This window comes from Carassius gibelio, chromosome B9 (assembly GCF_023724105.1).
Source record: "Carassius gibelio isolate Cgi1373 ecotype wild population from Czech Republic chromosome B9, carGib1.2-hapl.c, whole genome shotgun sequence".
In the NCBI taxonomy this organism is placed as follows: Eukaryota; Metazoa; Chordata; class Actinopteri; order Cypriniformes; family Cyprinidae; genus Carassius; species Carassius gibelio.
Window position 1 is genome coordinate 23877739 of NC_068404.1, and position 21898 is coordinate 23899636.

The following is a 21898-nucleotide window of genomic DNA, read 5'->3' on the forward strand; positions in this document are numbered from 1 at the left end:
AAATAGTCCAAATGACCCCTACAGTAATACTTCTGTGTAAACATAAACACTCTTGCTCATCTAGCACTGAGCATAGCTTTTGCACATTGCTGCTTCAGTATTTGTAGATTCTTTTTTCCACGATTCTGTGGTATACTGAAAAACAATGATAACCATATCATAAGTTTTGAAGGCTTTTACTGGCAATTTTTTTTATAAAATGAGTCAATATTTACAATGTTGACCCTTTTTCTTCATAACCTCTGCAGTTTGCTCAGGCATGCTGGATAATAACTTCTAGCAGCAAAACTAGCAGAAATTTAGCAAAACAAAATTTATGTCACTGCCAAAACTTTTGAAGCAGGATACAAAAGTAAAACATTTAAGTGCCAAATAAAAGTAAAAATTGGAACTGCAATTTAATAAACCGTTTTTAAATTGAATTGTAAGAACTCCACACATGTACTTTTTTTTGAGAGATGCAGTTTCACAGAGAGAAAGAAGTGCTGCAAGAGAAAACAAAACACCTTCACTGTTTTTCAAAAAACAAAACCAAATAGCAGATAAGAAATATATATACAGTAAATGTTCTTTTTTTCTTTTTTCATTATTAGCTGTGGCAAAATGTTAACTTTTAGAACTTGCATTTGTGAGATTGGGATTACTCACGTGCAGTTTGATATTCATCTATAGATATCCTCTAATCATGAAGCAAACGTTCAAACGTTTCTGTAGCAAAATGGCTCTGAATTTCTTAAATGATTTATTCATTGTTCCTTTGTCATTTTTAGTTTCCTTTTTATGTGAGGTAGCACTAGTCATTATAGAAACATATCAAGGGACATCAAGTAGACTCTGGAATCAAGTAGAAGCTGTTCTGAATATATTCTGGTGAACTAACTTAAACCTTAAATTTTTGAAAAGTGTAGACCATCTTTACTTAGCTCATTTCACCTAAAATATTGTATGACAACAAGCGCTGATCTATTTATTGTAATTGTCTCTGCGTTTTTTGCTTCAGCTTCTTGAATCAGAGAGAGATGTCAACAGCTGAACTATTGAAAAATGTTCTGTTGCTCGACCTTGGTTTTGTGCTATTAGTTGATGGTATAGTTTGTCTTGAAGTGTTCTTCTAATTATAGCTCATCAAGATGTTTTTATCCCAATTAATGAAGAAAACCACTTGAATGTCACAAGTGGCTGATTTGAAATGCTTTAGGCAAATATTGCTCAAATTATTTTGCCATTAAATATGAGCAGACAAGTGCGAACCAACTGAGCCAGAATTCCCACTGGTGCCCCCTCAAAAACAAATTGAGAACCTGTCAGTGCCTTAAAATGCTCCCTACGTAGGCAGCTCACTAGGAATTTTGGAATCGTTGCGCTTTTTGAAAACTTTTTTTTGTGCCATGATCAGATACAGATGCAAGTGCATTCTTGGCAAGAGAAGACTGGGGTAAAGCAAAAATAGAAATGCAAAGACTTTTACTTCACCTAACTTCCGACCTTAACAAGATTGTGCTCCTCTTTCTCCCAGCCAAGATCTCCTCACCCACTCTGTTTCTTTTCATCTTCTGCAAGTCACGGAGTCAATGTATCTACATACATAAACTCTTTCAGTCACTGTTTCACATCTGAGTTAGCGTGTTTGGGCAGGCTATTTAAAAATGTATCGTTTTTATATTTTATACTAAAATTACATTTTAGACCAAATGACACAGTTTACCCATGAAAACCATTTCAAACAATGGCATAGCATTTCAGATGTCCAAGTAACACTATTGATTCAGTTTTTTTTTTAAAGAATTGGTTGAGTGAATGATTCACTGACTCACTCATAAAGACAGCCACTTGTTTTGTCCCTCTGTGACTTTGAATGAATCTTTTGAATATATGATAATAGTAGCGAATATTAATAGTTGAGTAAGAGTTTGGAATTGATTCACCAAATTAACAGTGGACCATTTTGTATACCATTTGTGTGTTTTTACATTCATTATTAGTAGTTTCAGGTCACTTTGTTGATGTTGCTTATGTTTGTTGTTTTTCCTTTGCCCATCTGAAAGTGTCATCAGATTTCCTAAAGACATGCATTTAATAATCAACATTTCTTGCTAATGTCGACCAGGTGCTTGTAAGATTATGACTACTACTGCACTTCTTAAAACATATGCTCCAAACCACAGAATAAGTACTTTTACCTCACGAAATGGAAAATGCCAAAGTCCTAAACGCATAACTTTCCCCTCCCCACATCTGTCCACACAAGGAGGAGGGGGCGAGATGATGGAAAGGAAAACAAATTTTCGGATAATAAAGGAAAAGATTCCTTACAAATATTCGCAGACCTGCTGATGCCAAGAGTAACAGAGCCCCACCCCACTCTATTTCTTCTTTGAGATGAGAAGAGAGAATGGCTGTACTTTTCACCATCTATATGAGCTGTACATTTCCATGTCTGCTGTCTGTCTAGTGTCTTGGTCATCTGTAACCTTTGTGACATTGAATAAGGCATAGGTGTCAGATTTCAGTGAGCCTGACACCGTTAGCTGCCAAAGTCCACTGTCTTGCACTCAAGTTGCTCTGTGGCTGAAGTATAAACCAGAATTTTTGTGGTTGATGTTTTCTCTCTCTCTCTCTCTCTCTCTCTCTCTGCGGTGGAAACTTTTGTTTTCATGTGTTCAGCAAGTTTGCAGTGAGTTAATTTTCTTACGTGAGTTACTAACACATAAGCCTTGCTAACACTGATACTTGTTTATGAAGTATGGATTTAAGATGAAGTCAGTTGTGTATTCTTCTATTGAAAAGGTAAATAAATAAAAAATAAAAAAAATGAAAAGAAAATGAAATGTTGCCATGAACAGTGGTCAAATGTACAGTTTAGTGGTTATCATACAGATATTTGACTGTTCATCTTTGTGATTGGCCAGTCGGAACCAAGTTTTCCAGCGAAATAAATCTAAATATTGTTCCCCTACACAGCACTGCTTGTTTCTGTCATTCTCTTTTCCTGTCTCCTTTTCTCTTGTACTTTCTGAGGTTCTCTCACACTCATGAGACACCTCGTTTTGCCTGCAAACCTACCGCCTCTCTTACTTTAGTACTTCACATAACCCCATCTGGCCCACAGCTGAAAACTATTAAGCACTGCTGGAACTTCCTCCTTAGTATCCCAGCTTGTGTGAAGGCAAATAAGTCGCCCGGCTCTACATTTCACCCATCTTTTAGCTTTCAGCTCTCTCCACTGTTTTTTTTTTATTTGGTAGTCTTTGGCAAAAGGCACTGGCTGGTGCTTCGGAAATCTCCTCTCATTATTGGTAAGAATGTTGGTCTTTTTTATGTGCGAGGTCTGACTGAAAGGACAGGAGTGTTTGGAGTATGGCTCCGAGCTCAGCGGAGAATAACAACTGATCCATGTAAGGAATGCCGAGGGTTGAATTAATAAACATTGTTTTAGAATGGTTGCTATTTGAGCTTAGTGAATAGGGTTCTGTTGGAAACAAGGGACAGTTTTATTTCATTCTGGTTTCTTTTTTTTTTGTGTAGTTGTGGTGGAGAAGCATAGTTTTGTTGTAAATGCTGGCAGTGTTGACTCCGATATGGGTCATATCAGTGGAATGCTCATCAGCTTCGAACGGCCTTAACTTTTTTTTTCTTCTTGTTTTACTGCAAGTGTTTACATTTTTTCTTTTTGTATTAAGCTGCTGCATGCTTTCTGAGCATTTGAAAAGGGTGTTTTTTTGTGGTTTTTTTTTTTACATAACAGAAATTCTAATGAGAACAATAGTCTGATCATTTGAATGTTTGTTTCAGAATATTTGATAAAGCATTTCTGAAAATATACATTTTAGATATAACTATAATCTTTTAAAAATCATTTAATAAAGTGTTTTGATAGTAGATTACAATATTCAAAGAAACACCACTTCCAATCATTTGAGTGTTTTTCTTTTTAAACCTGTTTTTTCTTCTTCAAGAAATGATCCTGATGTAGCTTCTGCATTCAGGGATTGTGAGAAATATTTAGTTTGTATTCTTAAATTGCATGCTTTATGTAAAGTGCATGTTAAAGTATGCATGGAGTAAAACATGTTTTTCAGTGTTCTCTGAAACCATTTTTAATGCTGCAAGTGTGAAAGTGCTGATATTGTTATTGTCAGAATTATCACACTTTGTTTTCTCCCCTAAAATGGAATGTGCAGAACAAACTATGGTAGAAATGTGACATTAGCTCTGAATGCCTAAATATCTGCCAGATCTCAGGTTTGAGTTGGAGTATTGGTGCTATTATAAATCTAAAAGTTTTTTTTATATTTCATGAAACATCATGGAGACACGTTTTATTTTCAGGGATTTATCTATTCATGTTTTAGATGTCTCTTATACCCACATTTGTTTCTGAATGTACAAGTTTTCTAGCATATTGCATTTTTTAAAAACAATTTGCAAATAAAGTTGAGTCTGCATTGGACAGATTTCAGAACACTGTAGTCCATACTGGGTCTGGGCCAAAATGGCCTGTTTCACTAAAAGTGCCTTAATTCTTGAATGGAATGTGTAGTTAAATTGACAGAAGCTATTGTTTTGGAATACGAACAATCGGATCCCAATAACTGCTATTTGCAACTATATTTTTAATTAAATCCAGCAAAAAAGGACCCAGGCAGTCTCAGATCTCAAATCTGAGAGACCGTATAGCTTCTCCACCCAAAAGATATAAATTGCTTTTGGGTTTTCTCAGACATGCCTCAGCTGGAGTTCACTTTGAAGATACTAAATATCATCAGCAGAACTTTGCAGCTCAGCATAAAGGAAGGTCTCTGGGTCTCCCCTGTGGGACAGAGTGACCAGCCAGGAAGTGATAAACGGAGAACAAACACAGCTGCTGTCAGTCAGGCAAGTGGACGGCACAGCCAGGTGTTTGCCCAGGTGAAGCTGGGCAGCAGATAATATTGCTTAGAGGAATAACTGGGAAAGAGTGGGCATTGTACCCAGAGAGGTTTTCGTCACTCTCTGTGGAATGTTGTACTGGAATGGCCATGGCGGTTTTCCTATGAAGCTGTGGAGCAAATATGTTAATAGGTTAGGAAACCTGTGCAATGTTGACCGTAAATATGACTCAGTTTACATATGTCAGCCCTTTTTCGCAAGTTTTCTGAACTGTGACAGAACTCCTAATGATTCACGAATTCTTTCAAAGATGTTCCAATTCGTCACTTTAGACTGCTAAGGGTTCTCAAAAACTGGTGACTTCACCTGCTCAGCCAGTGATGTCTGTTGTCCTTGTACATTTGACTCTTCATGGCTCTTTATGACGGCTCAATTACCCGTGAATAAAAAAATACAAATGTCTACCTTCCTGTTCAGCCCCTTTGCTTTAAAAGTTGGCAGTCTGTCATGCTGAAACCTGTTTGCGTTGCTTTCATGGGAGCCAAAAAACCTAAATGTGCCTGTATGCAGTACTTCTAACATTTATTTGATGCTTTTATTATGAGATGTGAACTAATTAAGATGCTGTGACTACACTGTGCTGTGGAGGATTTTTTTTTTAATCTATTTTTATATTTCATTTTGAATAATAAATACAAATATAATAATAAAAAAACATATACATATTTAATGAATTAATCTATCAATCATATTTTCTAAATAAACTCTTAATTTGTAAATCAATTCTTTTGTATTATATACTAGAAAAAAAAAATATATTAAAAAGCATGTATGCATATAAATATTGATGTGTATGTATATTCATATTTTCTGACTAAAATTTGAGTGCTTTTTAAAGGGTTCTTGCAAGAATACAGAAGTGTTATGGCCCATCTGTCATAGACAAAACAATTCTTAAGACAAAAACACGCTATTGCGGATTTATGCCTCCGTAAGCAGCTTGTATATTGTCGTCATCATGTACATTGTACAAAGTAGCATGAATGATATGTTTAGATTTAAAGAAAACATAAATGTCATGAAACCTTGAAACAATCTTCTTTGCCAAGATGTCATCCTAAAATAGTATAATTTACTGCTTCCCTCCTGTGAAGCACCACACCCTTCACCTGAAAACACACTGTAAAAATCATAGGCATCACTGCTTGCATTGCTTGTTTTGCAAGACGTTGCGTGAAAGGACTTGTTCAAAGTATTAATTGTTATATTGACATAGCATTTCATACAACAGGGTCTAAACGAAGCTCAGCATTTCCTCTTGGAATAGCACATAATCAGTTTTTCAACCTTTCATTGCTATCTTGACCATGATATTTAAAGGGTACACAACATACACAGTTTCACCTAATCTCATGTTATTCTTGAGTACCTATAGAGGAGTTCTGCATCCTTCATATATCCAAAAAGTCTTTAGTTTTTATCATATTTATAAAAGAAAAATACAGCTTTCCAATTCTGGAAAAAGCCGAGCTCCTGGAGGCGTGCTGTGAGCGGAGCTATAATACTGATGTTTCGTGTTGTTTCCATTAACATATATTCACTTATGTGCTGATTTCCAACAAAATACACAAATCTGATGCAATTGTACTTACACAAATGGGGTCTTTTATCACAGGGATGTTATAATAGCAAACGATGTGCAAATCCAGCATCGACTTGTTTATAAAACATTATAAAACAGGGCCTTGTTTATAAAACATTCGTCACTCAAATGAACAGAAAACTCAAATGCACTTGATACACTCTGTGGCTGCCGCGGATAAGCAAACTGCATCCAATGTTCGTGTAACGCTGGGTTCTTGGGGAAGCTGAACACAGTAAACTTTCCCTCGCATCCAAAAATGCACTTATTTGGAGGCATTCTCAAACAAATCCTATGCAGCGCTGCCGACGATTTTGAAGCGCGTTGATGTGCGTGGTCTTGCTCTCCTCTGGTCAATGTGTGTGTACGGGCGCGCTTTTCTGTAAGAAATGCTCATATAAGGACTTCCGTTCTCGTCTACGTTATTAGATCCATGATCGGAAAAAAAACAGCCGAAACTTGTACGGCACAAGATTTTCAATCAGCTTGTAAGATGTTTGGCACAGAAATTCTCAGTCATTCTAACATATTTTTTACAACTTTGGCCATGTTTAGCATGATAATCCATCTCTTTAAAGGGACACTAAGTAGGAATTACTCCCATCTAGTGGTGAAATTGTATTTTGCATTCAAACTAATTTTGCTCTCCAGCGCCTCGCTTTTTCAAATGCGCGTTGCATCTACGGTAGGCGATATGTACCAAAAAGCTTTGACGGGATGTCTTCTAATAGCACTTCGTCGAGTTTTCCTTCAGGTGAACAGGTGTGTTATTTCAAACAAACTGCAACATGACAACTAACAAACGAATGTTACAGTATGAATTACTGACTGTGGAAAACATGAAATATTGTAATTAGTAGTTATGTCTAATTTATTCGTTATATTTTCTGAATTATATGCATTGTTAGATATAAAAAAAATATTATAATATAGATTGTAACACTGACTTACCTGTCGAGAAGAAAACTGGCCACTTCAGCGTCTCTTTTGAAATCTTTATCCAGCATTAGCTCTTTCCACCTAGAAAAAGCTTCCCCGACATTAACTCTTGTTTTCTGTAATCTACGGTCACGTTTCCTTTTACGTTCTATTTTTGACTGTTTTGGCGACTATGTTTTCTTCTCCTGTGGCGCGGCATATGTATGGTCCATAATAAGAATGCAATCCAGACTTTTAAACTTGCCGGTGCAGTTTCAAGCGCCTCTCACTGCTCTGCACCTGCGTTTCTGGCTCTGACCGAAAACGCGCTGTGTAAACGCGTTGGCTTAGTACTTTTTGTCCCTCTCTGCTATTATAGTTTTGCAAGATGGCGGAACTACATGGAAGCCTCCGTCAACCTACCCGTCCCATGTATATAAAGATAATAAATTCTTCATTTACAAGGATTAGTTTAAACATTGGCATAGGTATTTGTACACCATTGAGGGCATATTTATGAATAAAAATATTGATTTTAGATAATAAAATACCTAAAAAGTTACTTATTGTCCCTTTAACACTGTGAACAACTCTGAATACATGAAACACCATTGTACCCCCCCCCCCCTTTAAGAATTGAGAACATTTTTGCTACACTACAATTTTGCAGTATAGCAAAAAAGAAGGGAGTGCAACTTATACAGTATTCACCTTGACTGTTTAACAACAATCTTGCAGATCAACTTTGCTGAGTTATTCATAACAAGAATATAAAATTTGTCATGTACAGCATTAAAACTCCAGTGTTCCCATGATCTCATTGCATTTTACCGTGAACTTGATTAAGTTTACATAATAAATTCAGAGAAAACATGCAATTATAAATACGCCCACTTGCCCAGTAAAGTTGTTCTGTATCTGGTTAATGTTAACAAGACTGATAATTCACAAACAGGCAGCACTAGTGATTAACTTATATTTAAGTCACTGTGAAGTAAAAGACATATTTTTCTGAAGAGCCTCTATGAAAAGCTTCTGTCTTCCCTGCATCAGGGAACTCAGTAATGTGCGCATGGACCCCTTGGGGAGTTCTTGCGATCTGACAGTACTATTGTAACATGTCTGCCCATTGGGCGGAACATTTGATTATTTTGTTTCATAGCCTCTATAAGTCATTGGGTAAGCTTATCTCCTGATGTTTGACTATGGCTGAGAGGGAGAAGCTTGGGGACTATCATGCAGCGAAACAAAATTCTACAGGACATCTTTCTCTTTTTATTTTCATTTTTTCTCTGTAGTGCCAGGCTTAAAGACGCATTGAAATGAGTGCGGTTTTCTGTCTTGTCACATTGTTTTTCCCATTAAAACATTGTGTTTTGAATACTATTTACAGCTCTGTCCCCATTTGTGCAATAGCCGGTATGCTTCATTTTCACCTGATGGCATTGGAGGAAGGGAGCTTTTTGTTCGAGAGAAAATTTCACTTTTTCCAAGTTTATTTTAATGTTTAGGAATGCATGATATAGATGACCACAATGACAGGGACTAAAAGCCACATATGCCCAGTTTTATTTTCATTCAATCTTAAACAATTTCAGTTGTGTTTAGCATGTTTTAAAAAAAAAAGTAAAGTATTGCAGCACCTTTAATTTATCTGTCACTATCTGAGTTTTAGAAAACACACCGCATCTACCATTCTCCACAAATACACATTCAAATATTTTAACCATGCATGAATGCCATAATTTACCTGTATAATGTTTAATGTTTTGACTATTAACTTCCTCCTGCTGTAATACTTTTGGTTTACCCCCCCCCCCCAACACCCAACCCCGCCAAAAAAACAACAACAAATTGTGCAGAGATATTTGCTTTTAAAAGGGGTTATTTCTTGTGAACCCAATAACTTTTAACCCAGTAACATTTTGTGCAATAACTCACCGTAGGAGACTTAACCTTAGAGGCAAATTCACAGGATTTTGTTTTTGAAACATGTAGTCCTATTTCTTGGACTCCGTGAAGTAAATCTCCATATGTGCTCTCATCCCGCCAGGTAGAGGTGGCACATTCCAGGAAATCGCAGCTGAGACGCAGCGTTTTCAAGCATGAACCGGGCATTTAACAGAAAAAAAGGTATGTGTTTTTCTACCAGTTTTTGTCTTGCTTTCCTATCTTTTCTCTGTCTATACATTCACCTCAGAACCTAGAGGGCTGTCAAACTATTTGAATATCATGTAAGCATATGAATAGCATTGCATTGTTTAATTAATAGCCATTCTTTTTTGCAAACATCAATATTTTCTGAAAACAATAAAAGAATTATAGCCATTCAAAGACTTTTTTGTGTGTATGAAAACATAGAACAGACAAAATGTGTCTTTAAGAGTCAAATATTATGTATTGTTGATTTTATTTTCATATCATTGAAAATAAAAATGTGAAGGTGCTACTATAAGCTTGTATTGCTCTGATGGTTAGAAATGTCTTACTGCAGAATTGAGTTTAGATCAGAGATTAGTTACTTTATATACTTTATTTTACATTATTTTGTACATTACATTTTACTTGCATTATTTTTGTTATAGTTATTCACATTTAATTACCATGTTGAAATTGACAGTCCTAACAGAAACCCTTATAAAACACTATCCCTTTCCGTACTCCTATCTGTCTGCCTGTTATCTGTGTGGATCTCTAGCTCTTTTTGTTCCTCACCTAGTCTCTCCTCCCTTTCTGTCATTTCTCAGTGGCTTGGAGCAGACAACCTGTCTGCCTCCAGAGGTCTGTTTTTTTTCCTCTATGTATTTACAACCACCTGTCCCACCCATCTTTCCAAAATGAATTAATGGATCTTTGATGTGATAAACCCTACTGGCCAGTCTTAGATCCCAGATGGCAGCGAATGCAATATTAATATTTCTGTGTTAGGAGCTCCTGTTGGCCTGTCTGGCTTGCTTTGAAGATATAGATTATAATCGCAAGTAGTGACCAGTGCTGAATCCCTCAGGATGGCAAATAATGTGATGATGTTTAGAAATATGTTCTCTGGTAAAAGTAACACATATGTTTATTGTATGAATGAGAGATTATAATTCCATTTTTCAAATACAAGTAGTCTGTGCCATTTACCTTTAACTGCATTTTTATAAGTACATTATGATTCAAGGGTAGCTTGTCTAATGTTTTCATGAACTGTCATCTTTAATATCAAAAGCATAAAGTACCAGAACACAATAGCTGATAACCAAGGCCATTGAATTTCAATTTGTTATTTCAATATGCAAACAAAACAGTTTATCTTTGTATTGCATCATTGCATATGGCAGCATCTCTGGTGTACTGCATTGCAAATTCACTTACAATTTGCTCATTTACCCAGAAAAAGTTGTAATCTGATTTCATAAAGAGGTTAGGCATAACAATTATTTTGGCACTGAAAAGAGCAAAGCTCTTGCAGCCACAACACATTTCCCTCCACTGCCTTGCACGGATGTTCCCGCTGTCACAATTGCCTCCTTTTTGGCGCATAGGACAGTGCTATTGGACCGTGGAGAACACCAATAGCCCATCTGTCTGAAGGACAGCTTTAAATTCTCCAACTAACACAAAAAGGTCTATCCAAGCCACTTATGAACAATAGTGACATTTACCAGAGAGAGACAGTAATCATTTTATGGCCATGCATTCATTAGCAGCAGTGTCGGTCAGGGATGATGTGACGTTACAGAAGATTCACTGAGAGGTTTCTGTCTAATGAAGTCTGACTAATGCGGTCTTGCGTTGAAATTAAATGGGTGATTCGTCATTGGTGAGTAAGGTAGCATAAATATGTTCTCTTTGTTTTATATATGGACATAAATTATTATTCTTTTTCAGAGTTAATGGGTGATCATTTATCTCAGAAGACTGTGCCTATTAAATTGAACTACGAAGTATGAACAGAAAGTTTATCAAGATGTAATAGGCCTTATCTGTATAGTTTTAAGACTGGATTGATGGATGGTCATCTATAGGACAAAAACCACAATGCATCTAGGCTGTTATATAAACTGTAAGTTTATAAAATAATATATGTTGGCTATGTCAATCTGTCCAAATAATTGTATGATTCTTAAGGATTAACTGCTGAAATATAGAGGAATTCAATGTAAAACGACAAGTTAAATTACTGTTCACATACTCAACAGGTATAGACTGTTAGTTTCTAAATTAAATGGTTGGTAATCCACAAAGCCAAAGGCAGAAACACTGTTTGCGTGATGACAAAGAAATAATTGGGCCCAGATTCTTTCCAGACTTATGCATCCAATTACCAGACACAGAACATGAAATAGCAATAGTGTCTGTTATTTAGAGCATAATAAAATCAAGTCTGAACCCACACATGATCAGCTTGAATAGCCTCAACAGCACAAAAGATTTCTCAGTCGTGAAACTTTAGATCATGATATAACACTAATGTGATTTGTGCATGTATTTTTTTTCTTTTCATGCTTTTAAGCTCAGAAATGATTGCGTTTGGTGAGTGCGGTTGGTTAATTAATGACAATCTAGTATTCCCAGTATCCCATAAATAACCTTAGATAAATTATGCACGGTTCTACTTCCTAATTACTTGCATTACAGTAGTTGTTCTGCCATCTTTTCTTTTTCTTAATTTTTCCCCTTACTTAAATGCTTTAAAAGATTTCTGAATATGTCATCATCGCATTGCTAACACCTCCAGGCTTTCATAGAGCATAGTGGGAGATGACAGAAATACCCTGCGATTATGGATAAAACATAATCTTTCTTTAATTAAAAATTTCCCATGTGCTTACAGGAACTTGTGGCCCAGACCATGGATTAAAATGCATATTCAACACTTAATCTGTTTCAGTTGAAATACAATACAAAGGCTTAGTGCCCAGGGCATTTCTTTAGTATTTGTTGGAGTGGCATATAGAAACATTACTATTGTATTATACCAGTGTTTCTCAGACGTGTCCTGGACTACCCCCAGCTCTGCACATTGTGTATGTATGTCCCTCTCATCTATCAATTCATCAGCTCATTAGAGGTGACTGCAAGACCTGAAGTGGGTTTGTCAGATATAAGGAGACATACAAAATGTGCAGTGCCGGGGTACTTAATGGAGAGGTTTGAGAAACACTTTATTAGATCATTCCTGTCTTACTTCTGCTATAATTTCGTCTTATTGCCATTCAGGGCTCCATGAATCAAAGCAGTGAACTGTAAAATTAGATGCGGAGACTACCAAGGCTCTTACAATGCTCTAAAGCCCTTGCAGAGAAATCTTGCTAAGAATATGCTAAGATGTTCTTATTTGACAAGACTTGATATTCAGTCAATGATCATTAGATATTAGTTTGGGAAACATCAATATGTTGCCACTTTCCCAATTATTCAATTCATTAAATTAAATGTGAAATACTAATAGCCAGACAAATAGGTAGTCGAGATGCTCAAATATGCAGAGAAATGCTTTGAAGACACCACAGACACAAAAGTGACCCATTTCAATGCTTTATTATTTGACCTTTTGACAGATTTTCACCCATTCTCCAATTATATTGGTTTCTTTTTTTATTATTATTATAATAAGCAATGCATTTCTCTAGACACTTTGTCATCAGCTTCAGCATCACAGTGATGTCTGTGAAAGACCTACCGTTCTCACACACACATTTACAGAAGAACACTGACATTTTGAGGTGTTCGCTCTTCATTTGACCTATGAATCACACCCATTCTATGAAGAATCTCAGCGGGCAAACAAAACTAATCAGATTTAAACACTTATTGTTCTGAAAGCCCAAAACTTGTTGCCAACTTCTAAAATGACTGTTTATCCAAGAGTCATCCTTATTTCATCCTTAATTTCTGAATATTGACATATAATTGCTAACTAAAATCGATCATTGCTTTCATGAAATACCAGGAGAGGTTCTGAGTCCTCAGGGATCTTTTGTTTCGATCTGCCGGAGTTATACTTAGCTAAATGGTAGATTAATTGGTCATTGTTTCCCTGTAAATGGCTGCATGGCAATTGTCCAGAATACCATTGCATAACGTCCTCTCAATTGTAGTACATTAAAACAAGGTTTAAAGAAAGAATTGATGGGTAGGTCGGGGATTAAGAGTGTTAAGAGTTACAAATGGTGAAATTGTGCATTGTCAAATGCCTGACACCCCCCATATGTTTTATATATAAGGAATAGGAAGTGATTTTGGACATGCAATGATGTGACTAACCCTGTTAATGAACTCAGGGTGTTGTTGCTGAGCAGAGCGGCAGGTGAGCTGAATATTGTGACTCCTGCGGCTTGTTTGTCACAGTTAGGCCTTGCAGTTTTCTCTAAGCTGTCACACAAGCACAGGCACGGCAGTGTCTCCTGTCCATTACATCTCACCCGCTGTTTGCACTCCTTTGAGGCCAGTCTCAGTAATTCACCTTCTGACTTGCCAGTTTGATCTATGCAGCTTTAGCTGAAATGGCATTTGGCTTTACGTCTTTGATAATCTTTGAAAAATACTTTATTTAACACAAGGACTTAAGAGGAAGACAGGTATTATTTCTAATCTTATGGTTTGTTGTTTAAACACATTTACATAAGTTGCACTGCTATGAGATTTGAACAGCAGTTGATTAGTGGATATTCATTTCTGATAATTGGTTTGTTGTTTTTGCCCAATTGAACTTTGAGTTTTGCTGATTTAAAGACCTACTTATTTATATACTGATTGTCTTAAATGTTAAAGATATCATTAAAAGGAATAGTTCACCCAAAAATGAAAATTTGATGTTTATCGACTTTCCACGATGTAGGAGACTTTCTTTCTTCAGTAGAACACAAGCAAAGATTTTTAACTCAAACTGTTGCAGTCTGTCAGTCATATAATGGAAGTGGATGGAAATCAAGGCTTTGAGAGTTAAAAAAAAAAACATACGCAAGCAGATAAACATCAAATTTTCATTTTTGGGTGAACTATCTCTTTAAGATATTGCAAACTTCATAAGTTCATAAAGAATATTATTAGGTTAATAGTGTTCTGTCTCTTTCTAGATAAATCATGGATGCACACTCCAGAAGCACTGGCCAAGCATTTTATAGCATACAATGCCAAGGTATGTGTTATTAACCTAATTTTTTACAGATTTTTCATAAAGTTTACTGTTTTGCCAATATTTTGAGTTTGTGTATGTATGTATGTGTGTGTGACATTATAGGTCATTTGTAACATAATTTAATTATATTTATTTAATGAACTAGCCTAATGGAGTACAATAAACTATTGTAGTATGAGATGATAAATAGCTTGACTTTATTGAAAATAACAGTGTATCTTGCAGGGGGGAAAAACAAGAATGTGTATAAAGAAGTAAAATTGGGCCAGTTTTGATTTCATGCTGATTTTAATGCTTGTTGGAAAAAATACATCAACTGTACTTCTAATAAAAAAAAATACATCAGCAAATATCCAGAGGTCTAAACAGACACAGCTTAAATAGATGGATCAATGCAAATGCTATATCAAGTTACACAGTCTTCTTTTACACTGTCTTTTCATAAAACAATGAATTTGTTTGTGTCTCTTTTGCTGTTCATCAAACATCTTGTGGGCAAGAACATCTCGTATACCCTGTCAGTGCTGTTTTACGCTCTGTTTCACCAGAGACTCGTCTTCTGTTCAGGGCTGAGAAGCTGTCTGCTGCCGAGCAGTGCTTCTTAAGATGTCTTACTGAATTCTTCACAAAAACAAAACCGTTTGGATTCTCAGAGCTGCCGAGGTTTCAGCTGTGTTGTCTGTCTTTGCAGATGAGAAGAGAATAGACAAAGAGAGTGAATTAAAGAGGGGAAAAAAATGTATTCTGCCAGTGTAGCAGGTGATAGATGAGCAAAGACTGGATAAAAAAAAAACACCTTCGAACAGACCGGCAGGGAACAGTCGACAGGAACAAGAGACTCTCCACCCAGTGTAATGTAGTGTATCTATCACTCCTGCCTCACTTTCTGTCCTACAGTGCTCACTTGCCCTTGAGTGTGGATGGCATCCATCATAACTACAGTACGTGCTGCAGACACGTTTATGGAGTCTTATTTGTTTAACTCCAGTTTGGAGGATAATGCGGTTCTTATCCCCCAGAAGAGTTTGTCTGATTAAAAAAGTATGATGTAAGCTGCCTGTATAATGATTAAGTCTAATCATGAATCCATTTCATTCAATGCATTCTTGGAAAGAGGCAGACCAGCAGTGAGTTTGAAAAATGAATGTTTTGTAAGGTAGAAGGACCTTTTTAAGATTGTTTATAGCCTCATCAGAGAGAAACATGAATATAAGAAATGTATATTTGACAAGTGAAAATGGGTCAGACAAAAAAAAATCACACAAGTATAGTCTGGAAATCTTTGTGGTTACTGTCAAATTATTGTTTGTTTATTCATTTTCAGTAGAGTAGCTATTCCACTCGAGAAGTGATCGCTAGGTGTTTTAAGAACCGTTGTTAAATCTGCCAGAACAGCGTCTAGACAGATGCTTGACCACAAGGACTGGGTAAAGGTTAATAGCTCCATCTGTTGGATGCTAAATGTAGTGTTCATGCTCCTTATGGTTTTCTTTTTAGGAAAAGAAACAAACTAGCATAACATAACAAACTAGCTTTTAATGCGTTTCAGATTACATGTGGGGAATGTTCTTAGCAATCAGCAAAGACTTTTAATAAAATTAACATTATGGTTGAGCCTACAGTAGCTGAGAGTGTTTGAACATGAAACGGAAGCTGAGATGTGGCTTGCTTTGTGGTCAGTTTAAATAAATTAAACTTTGATAGCATTAATTGACAGACGTTTAATTATTCAAAAGATTTCAATTGTTCCATAACATATGATTTTCATGTTTCTCCCACAGTTTCTGGGGCACACAGAAGTCGATCAGCCCAAAGGTACAGAGGTGGTGAGAGATGCCGTCAGAAAGCTCAAGGTAAGTCACTGGCTGCACACATCTGGAAACTGGAAGTGGTATTTCTCTTGAGAGGATGTAATATCTGAACCCTCCAGCTGTTTCAGACCTTCAGTGGTGGATCAAAGTTTAATGATGCATAGATAATTTAATTTGATCAACCCTCCACTCTTAGTATTACATTATCACTTATAAGGGGTTTGGATAAAATAGGACATGCTAGATTATTTGAAGAAGGTCATATTTCAATAATAATAATAATAACAACAATAAATAGTTTTTGTTATTATCATATGGATGTATTGCATGAATCCTGCTTTATCAACTCAAGATAAAACAACACAATATGTGAGTAAATTAACAGGATTTTTTTTTTTTAAACTGATCTTCAACATATCTAATCTCTTTTAACCTGATTGTTGTCTTTCACTCTTTCTTTCTTTCTCTCTATAAAGTTTCAGAAACACATTAAGAAGTCAGAGGGACAGAAGATCCCAAAAGTGGAATTACAGATCTCCATCTACGGCGTGAAAATATTAGATCCTAAATCAAAAGTATGTGTATATAGCCTAACAAACAGGTTTATGAAACCAACCGTGTCTCGCATGAGCCATGTTGTTTTGAGTGAAAGCCAGTTGAGGCACTATAATGGCTCAATAAAAAGTATTTGGATCGTTTCTGGTTGTTGAACCTGTTCATCGTTAATGATTTATTACACCTGTGTGAGCCATTTGCCAAAAATGACCAAAGGAAATTTTGTTTAGTCTAAGTTTGTCCGAGTACTTTTTGGTGCTACTGTATGCCCATATATATATCTAAAGGCTAAAATATTTTGTCTGTACTGTCTCTTATCTTATTTTCTTCTTCACAGGAAGTACAGCACAACTGTCAGTTGCACCGGATATCCTTCTGTGCAGATGATAAGACAGACAAAAGGATATTCACATTCATTTGTAAAGATTCAGAATCCAACAAGCATCTCTGCTATGTGTTTGACAGTGAAAAATGTGTAAGACAACAGATAATATGACACATACGTTTTTTTTAAAGAAATGATTTGTCACGCTTAGAACTTAAACGTAAATTAAATGTGGTTCGGAGGAAAAATGGCCAAACAAAACACTGCTGATGATGTTACTAGGAAGATGATTTGTCATGTATCTGTCGATTCCAGGCAGAAGAGATAACTTTGACCATCGGCCAAGCGTTTGATTTGGCTTACAAGAAGTTTTTGGAGTCCGGGGGAAAAGACGTAGAGACGAGGAAACAGATAGGTGGCTTACAGAAAAGAGTGAGCATCATTTACAGTTAGAAACCACAATGCAATGTCTCAAATAGGAAAATTTGTTTGTGACAAATCGATTTCTGTCTTTATAGATTCAAGATCTTGAAGCTGAGAATTCTGAGTTGAAGAAGCAGTTGCAAGTCTTGGAGGAACAGCTGATGATTGCTCAAGTTCCTCCTGTAAGCACTGCGAGGACTTCGCGTCATTGGATTGCACATAATTGCCATGCGCCATCTCTTAAAGCTCCTTACAAAACAGACCTCTATGTCTATGTCTAAAAACCTGTACTAAACCGATGAGTTTTCCTTTTTTGAGAAAAAAACTGCAGTAAAACTAGTGCTGACTAGATCTGATCTTTCCGCAGCTTCTTCACATTAACTCTTCTAATGAGGACTATATGCTTCAGAGACCCTCATCTCTCTTCTGGTGTCACAACGTGACCTCGTTCTCTTGCCTCGAAATCTCTTCTGTTACACTAACGCCAATGAGCTCACCTGACTCTAACCTTTCTGCTGGTCTTCTGACTCCTCCACCTGCTAAACCGGCTTTGGCAAAGCCTCCCAGTGGAGCCAGTGTTCCTCGCCCTCCTGTTAAGCACCTTTCTGTTTACTCTTTCTATCTTTGTGGTCTTGGTTGCTGGTTTGTTATTTTGCTAAGTTTTACTCTCAGATTTTAAAGGCTGGTTCACACGGGCCAACAAATGCCACCAATAGATTCCAGCGACTGTTGGGGGAGGTGTGAACCAGGTTTTGTGTGTGTGTGTTTTATTTTTTTTTACTAAGATCCATATTGTCATTTTGAAATATTTACAAATTAAATTGAAAAATGTTGGGTTTTTTATCATTTGGAAATTGATTGGATCATGAAAAGAGTGAGAAAGTGACAGGGATTCTTATATTCTTATATATCTTAGATATATATATATATATATATATATATATATATATATATATATATATATATATATATATATATATATATATATATATATATATATATATATGCGCACATTTATGCATTTAGCAGATGCTGTTACCCAAAGTGACTTACAGTGCATTCCGGCTATACATTTTTTACCTATCATGTGTTCCCGGGGAATCGAACTTCCAATCTTGCGCAATGCTCTACCAATTGAGCTACAGGAACACTATATATATATATATATATATATATATATATATATATATATATCATTGTTTTTTTTTGTGACTCACTGATTAAGAAATACAGATTTAATTATTAATTTATATAATGGAATGCACACAATAAAATATGCACAAAACACTTTTAATGTGAATTGGGTTAACATTTATCTATTTGTTTAAAGCACGCAATCAAACAATCACATAAAACTATTTGTGGACTGGGTCTATTTTGACTTCATAGTTATAAATATAAATAATATGCACTTTATTCTTAGGTTTTAACAGATGAAAATGGTTTTCAAATGAGTGATTTCTCAGATTGCTTATGTGCTTCACACATTGTTAACATTTGCAGGGAAACAGCATGTCCTCGAAGACGCCCACTGACATATTTGACATGGTTCCATTTTCTCCAATGACCCCATTGGTTCCATTACCAGCAAGCAATGGCTCGGCCCCTGCACCCCCTGCAAGGCCTACAGAGATTAGTAAGTTGTCTTTTTCCCCATTTTCTTTACCAAAAGAAATGTTGACTAATTTGGCCAAAAGATAAGGTTTCATAGGTTCATATATTATGGATGTCAGCTTCAGTGGCCTGTAAAATGAAGGGGAAAAAATATAGTCACTTTCTTCTTCAGGGAGAGACCTGTTTGGTGCAGAACCATTTGACCCTTTTACCTGCGGGGCAGCTGACTTTCCTCCCGACATCCAGTCCAAGCTGGATGAGATGCAGGTGACTGCATGTGTGTGAATTATTAGCAAATGGACTGTGTAAATGAGCAGCTAATGGAGCTGATGGTAGGCACTGCTGCAGCTGTGAAGACTCTCTCAGTGCAGAAGGGAATAATATGATGATTATATTGGATTTTATCTTCATTTCGGATTTGTCTTGGGAGTGCTATTCTGTTTGCAGATGGAAAACTTTCAAGAGAAGTTTGCTTTTTAAGTATGCTTTGAACCCAAAGAAAATAGACTAACATAGAGTACATCTTGCATACAAAGCAGTTACATGAAACATTTATGTCATTTGCTCAACTAACAACCACAATTTTCCATCTTTTTGCTCTCTTTATGCTTGCAGCGGCAAAGATGGTTTGTATTTTAAGACTGTTTGAATTTTGACATATTGCTTAGGTCTTATTTGTAATGTTTAACTGTTTTATAGGGATAATTCATCCAAAAATGAAAATTCTGTCTCTCATTTTTGCCTTTTCTTCATGTTTTCACTTCGATGCATTGAAAATAAATGGTGACTGTTTTTTGTTAAACTGTGCATAGACATATATGTCTAATATTTCAAGTAATTTAAAGCCATACCATTGTAAATTTGAGGTGCAAACCACATTGTTGAATCAGTTGTTATATGTAAATATGCATATGTTGAAATTGCCTAAGTGAGATTTTAGAACTATCAAAATGGGTTTAGTTTCCTTCTGTTATCTCATAAAACTTGGAATATTATGTGCAAACCTTTTGTCATACCTTTTGTAATTTCTGGAGCTTTGTGGACCCTTTTCACCATTCACCATTAACTTTTTTTCACTCATTGTATGGTCAAAAAAAAAAACAAAAAAAAAACAAGCAGTGTCAGCATTATGTTAAATGTCTCCATTTGTGTTATACGGGATAACATGATGATAAAATTTAAATTTTTAGATGAACCTATCCCTATAAATGTCTCTAAGATCAATTATTTACGCTCAGACTTTAAACCATGTGTCATATGATTCTAGCTCATGCCCTGCTTTAAAAAGCATTTTTATTTATTTAACAGATTTGTATAAATGTATAATGCAGTTGCATATTTTAAATAAACCTATATGTATTTCACTGTTTAAATGGTTAATTCTAATAGTGTTTGTATTTTATTTTTTATTTTTTTCCCTCTCCAGGAGGGGTTCAAAATGGGACTAACAGTGGAGGGCACTGTCTTTTCCCTTGATCCGCTAGAAGGTCGCTGCTGATGCCAAGAAGAAAGTTTTGTCACTTTCATGTTAAACCATTTGTATTAAAGTGCCAAACTCGGGTTTACAGTCAAGATGTCAAAGTCTTACCTTACGTTTTTTATGTATTTGCATTTTGAATTTGGTTTACTAAAAGTATATTGAGAAATCAGAAGCAGTAGAATCACTATTTTTGTAAGAACTAAGAAAAAAAAACTAGAAATGTAGTTTTAACACCCCTTGCTTGTACTGGTTATGAAGGATGTAGATGTCCAATTGCACAGTCTGTGGCAACGTTTCATTTCTATTATCTATTCCTAATTCTTTGAGCTTGTGTTATGCTAACAAGCTGCTGTTTTTAATCTGTGGCATATTACAATTCATAAACGCATACAATGTTTTAATTATGTAGAGTTCCCTTGACATATATTTTTTTTTACTTTATTTTTAACACTTACGTACATTACCATACATAATAATCACATTCCTTTTGTATCCAATCACATGTAAAATTATAATATTGTTTTTGTTAATAGCAATGGCTCTATTAAAATACATATTTTATAACTGAGCAGCAGCGCCATGAATGGCAGGACTGGACTGTTTCCACATTAACATATACTCGTATTGCAGTTTAATTTTATATTATATATTTTAGTATACTCTTGCACAAGGAAGCACTTTGAAAGAGCTCTGTTCATGTATTATTGTTAATTCAGCCTTTGCTGTTGTAGTCATTAAAAGAAAATGGCACATATTCTCTGTTCTCTGTGTAAGTTATGTTATGTAACATGTTTTTCTTAGATCTTTATTTGCATTAAATAAGAGACATTGTATGAAATAGTTTTTTTTTTTTTTTTTGCTTAACAAATCTTCACCCACATGCTTTACACTGTAAAGAAATGGTAAGATTACAGTAAAATTATCATTATGTATTTGAGTCCCATTCATTTACCTTTAAATTTAAAGTGTCTTAAATTTACTCTCTTAATATTAGTATAAAAGCTGAAAATGTTAGTTTTTCACGCTATAATTTGTCATGATGATTGTTCAGAATGTCATTTGGCTCAATCATGTAATCTGTGTACTGTTCATAAGTTTTCTTTCTGAAGAGCACCACATATTGGTGTGTTAC

At 35.6% G+C, this 21898-nt stretch overlaps 1 protein-coding gene across 11 annotated transcripts in view; it reads left to right on the top strand.

Annotated features, from left to right (window-relative positions):
- Positions 1–21604, top strand: part of gulp1a (GULP PTB domain containing engulfment adaptor 1a) — a 161516-nt gene extending 139912 nt beyond the window's left edge. For 4 of the 11 annotated variants that reach the window (XM_052565218.1, XM_052565217.1, XM_052565213.1 and 1 more), the window contains 11 exons: positions 9483–9562; positions 14497–14558; positions 16340–16411; positions 16846–16944; positions 17262–17399; positions 17565–17681; positions 17768–17854; positions 18040–18264; positions 19176–19308; positions 19459–19553; positions 20713–21604. In XM_052565218.1, coding sequence (XP_052421178.1) covers positions 9535–9562; positions 14497–14558; positions 16340–16411; positions 16846–16944; positions 17262–17399; positions 17565–17681; positions 17768–17854; positions 18040–18264; positions 19176–19308; positions 19459–19553; positions 20713–20784 — 1128 coding nt within the window. In that variant the 5' untranslated portion in view covers positions 9483–9534 and the 3' untranslated portion in view covers positions 20785–21604. Of the gene's footprint in view, positions 1–3110; positions 3396–9482; positions 9563–14496; positions 14559–16339; positions 16412–16845; positions 16945–17261; positions 17400–17564; positions 17682–17767; positions 17855–18039; positions 18265–19175; positions 19309–19458; positions 19554–20712 lie in introns of those variants that run through there. The other 7 variants (XM_052565219.1, XM_052565216.1, XM_052565215.1 and 4 more) reach the window with 7 other exon arrangements.
- Positions 21605–21898: the final 294 nt, after the last annotated feature.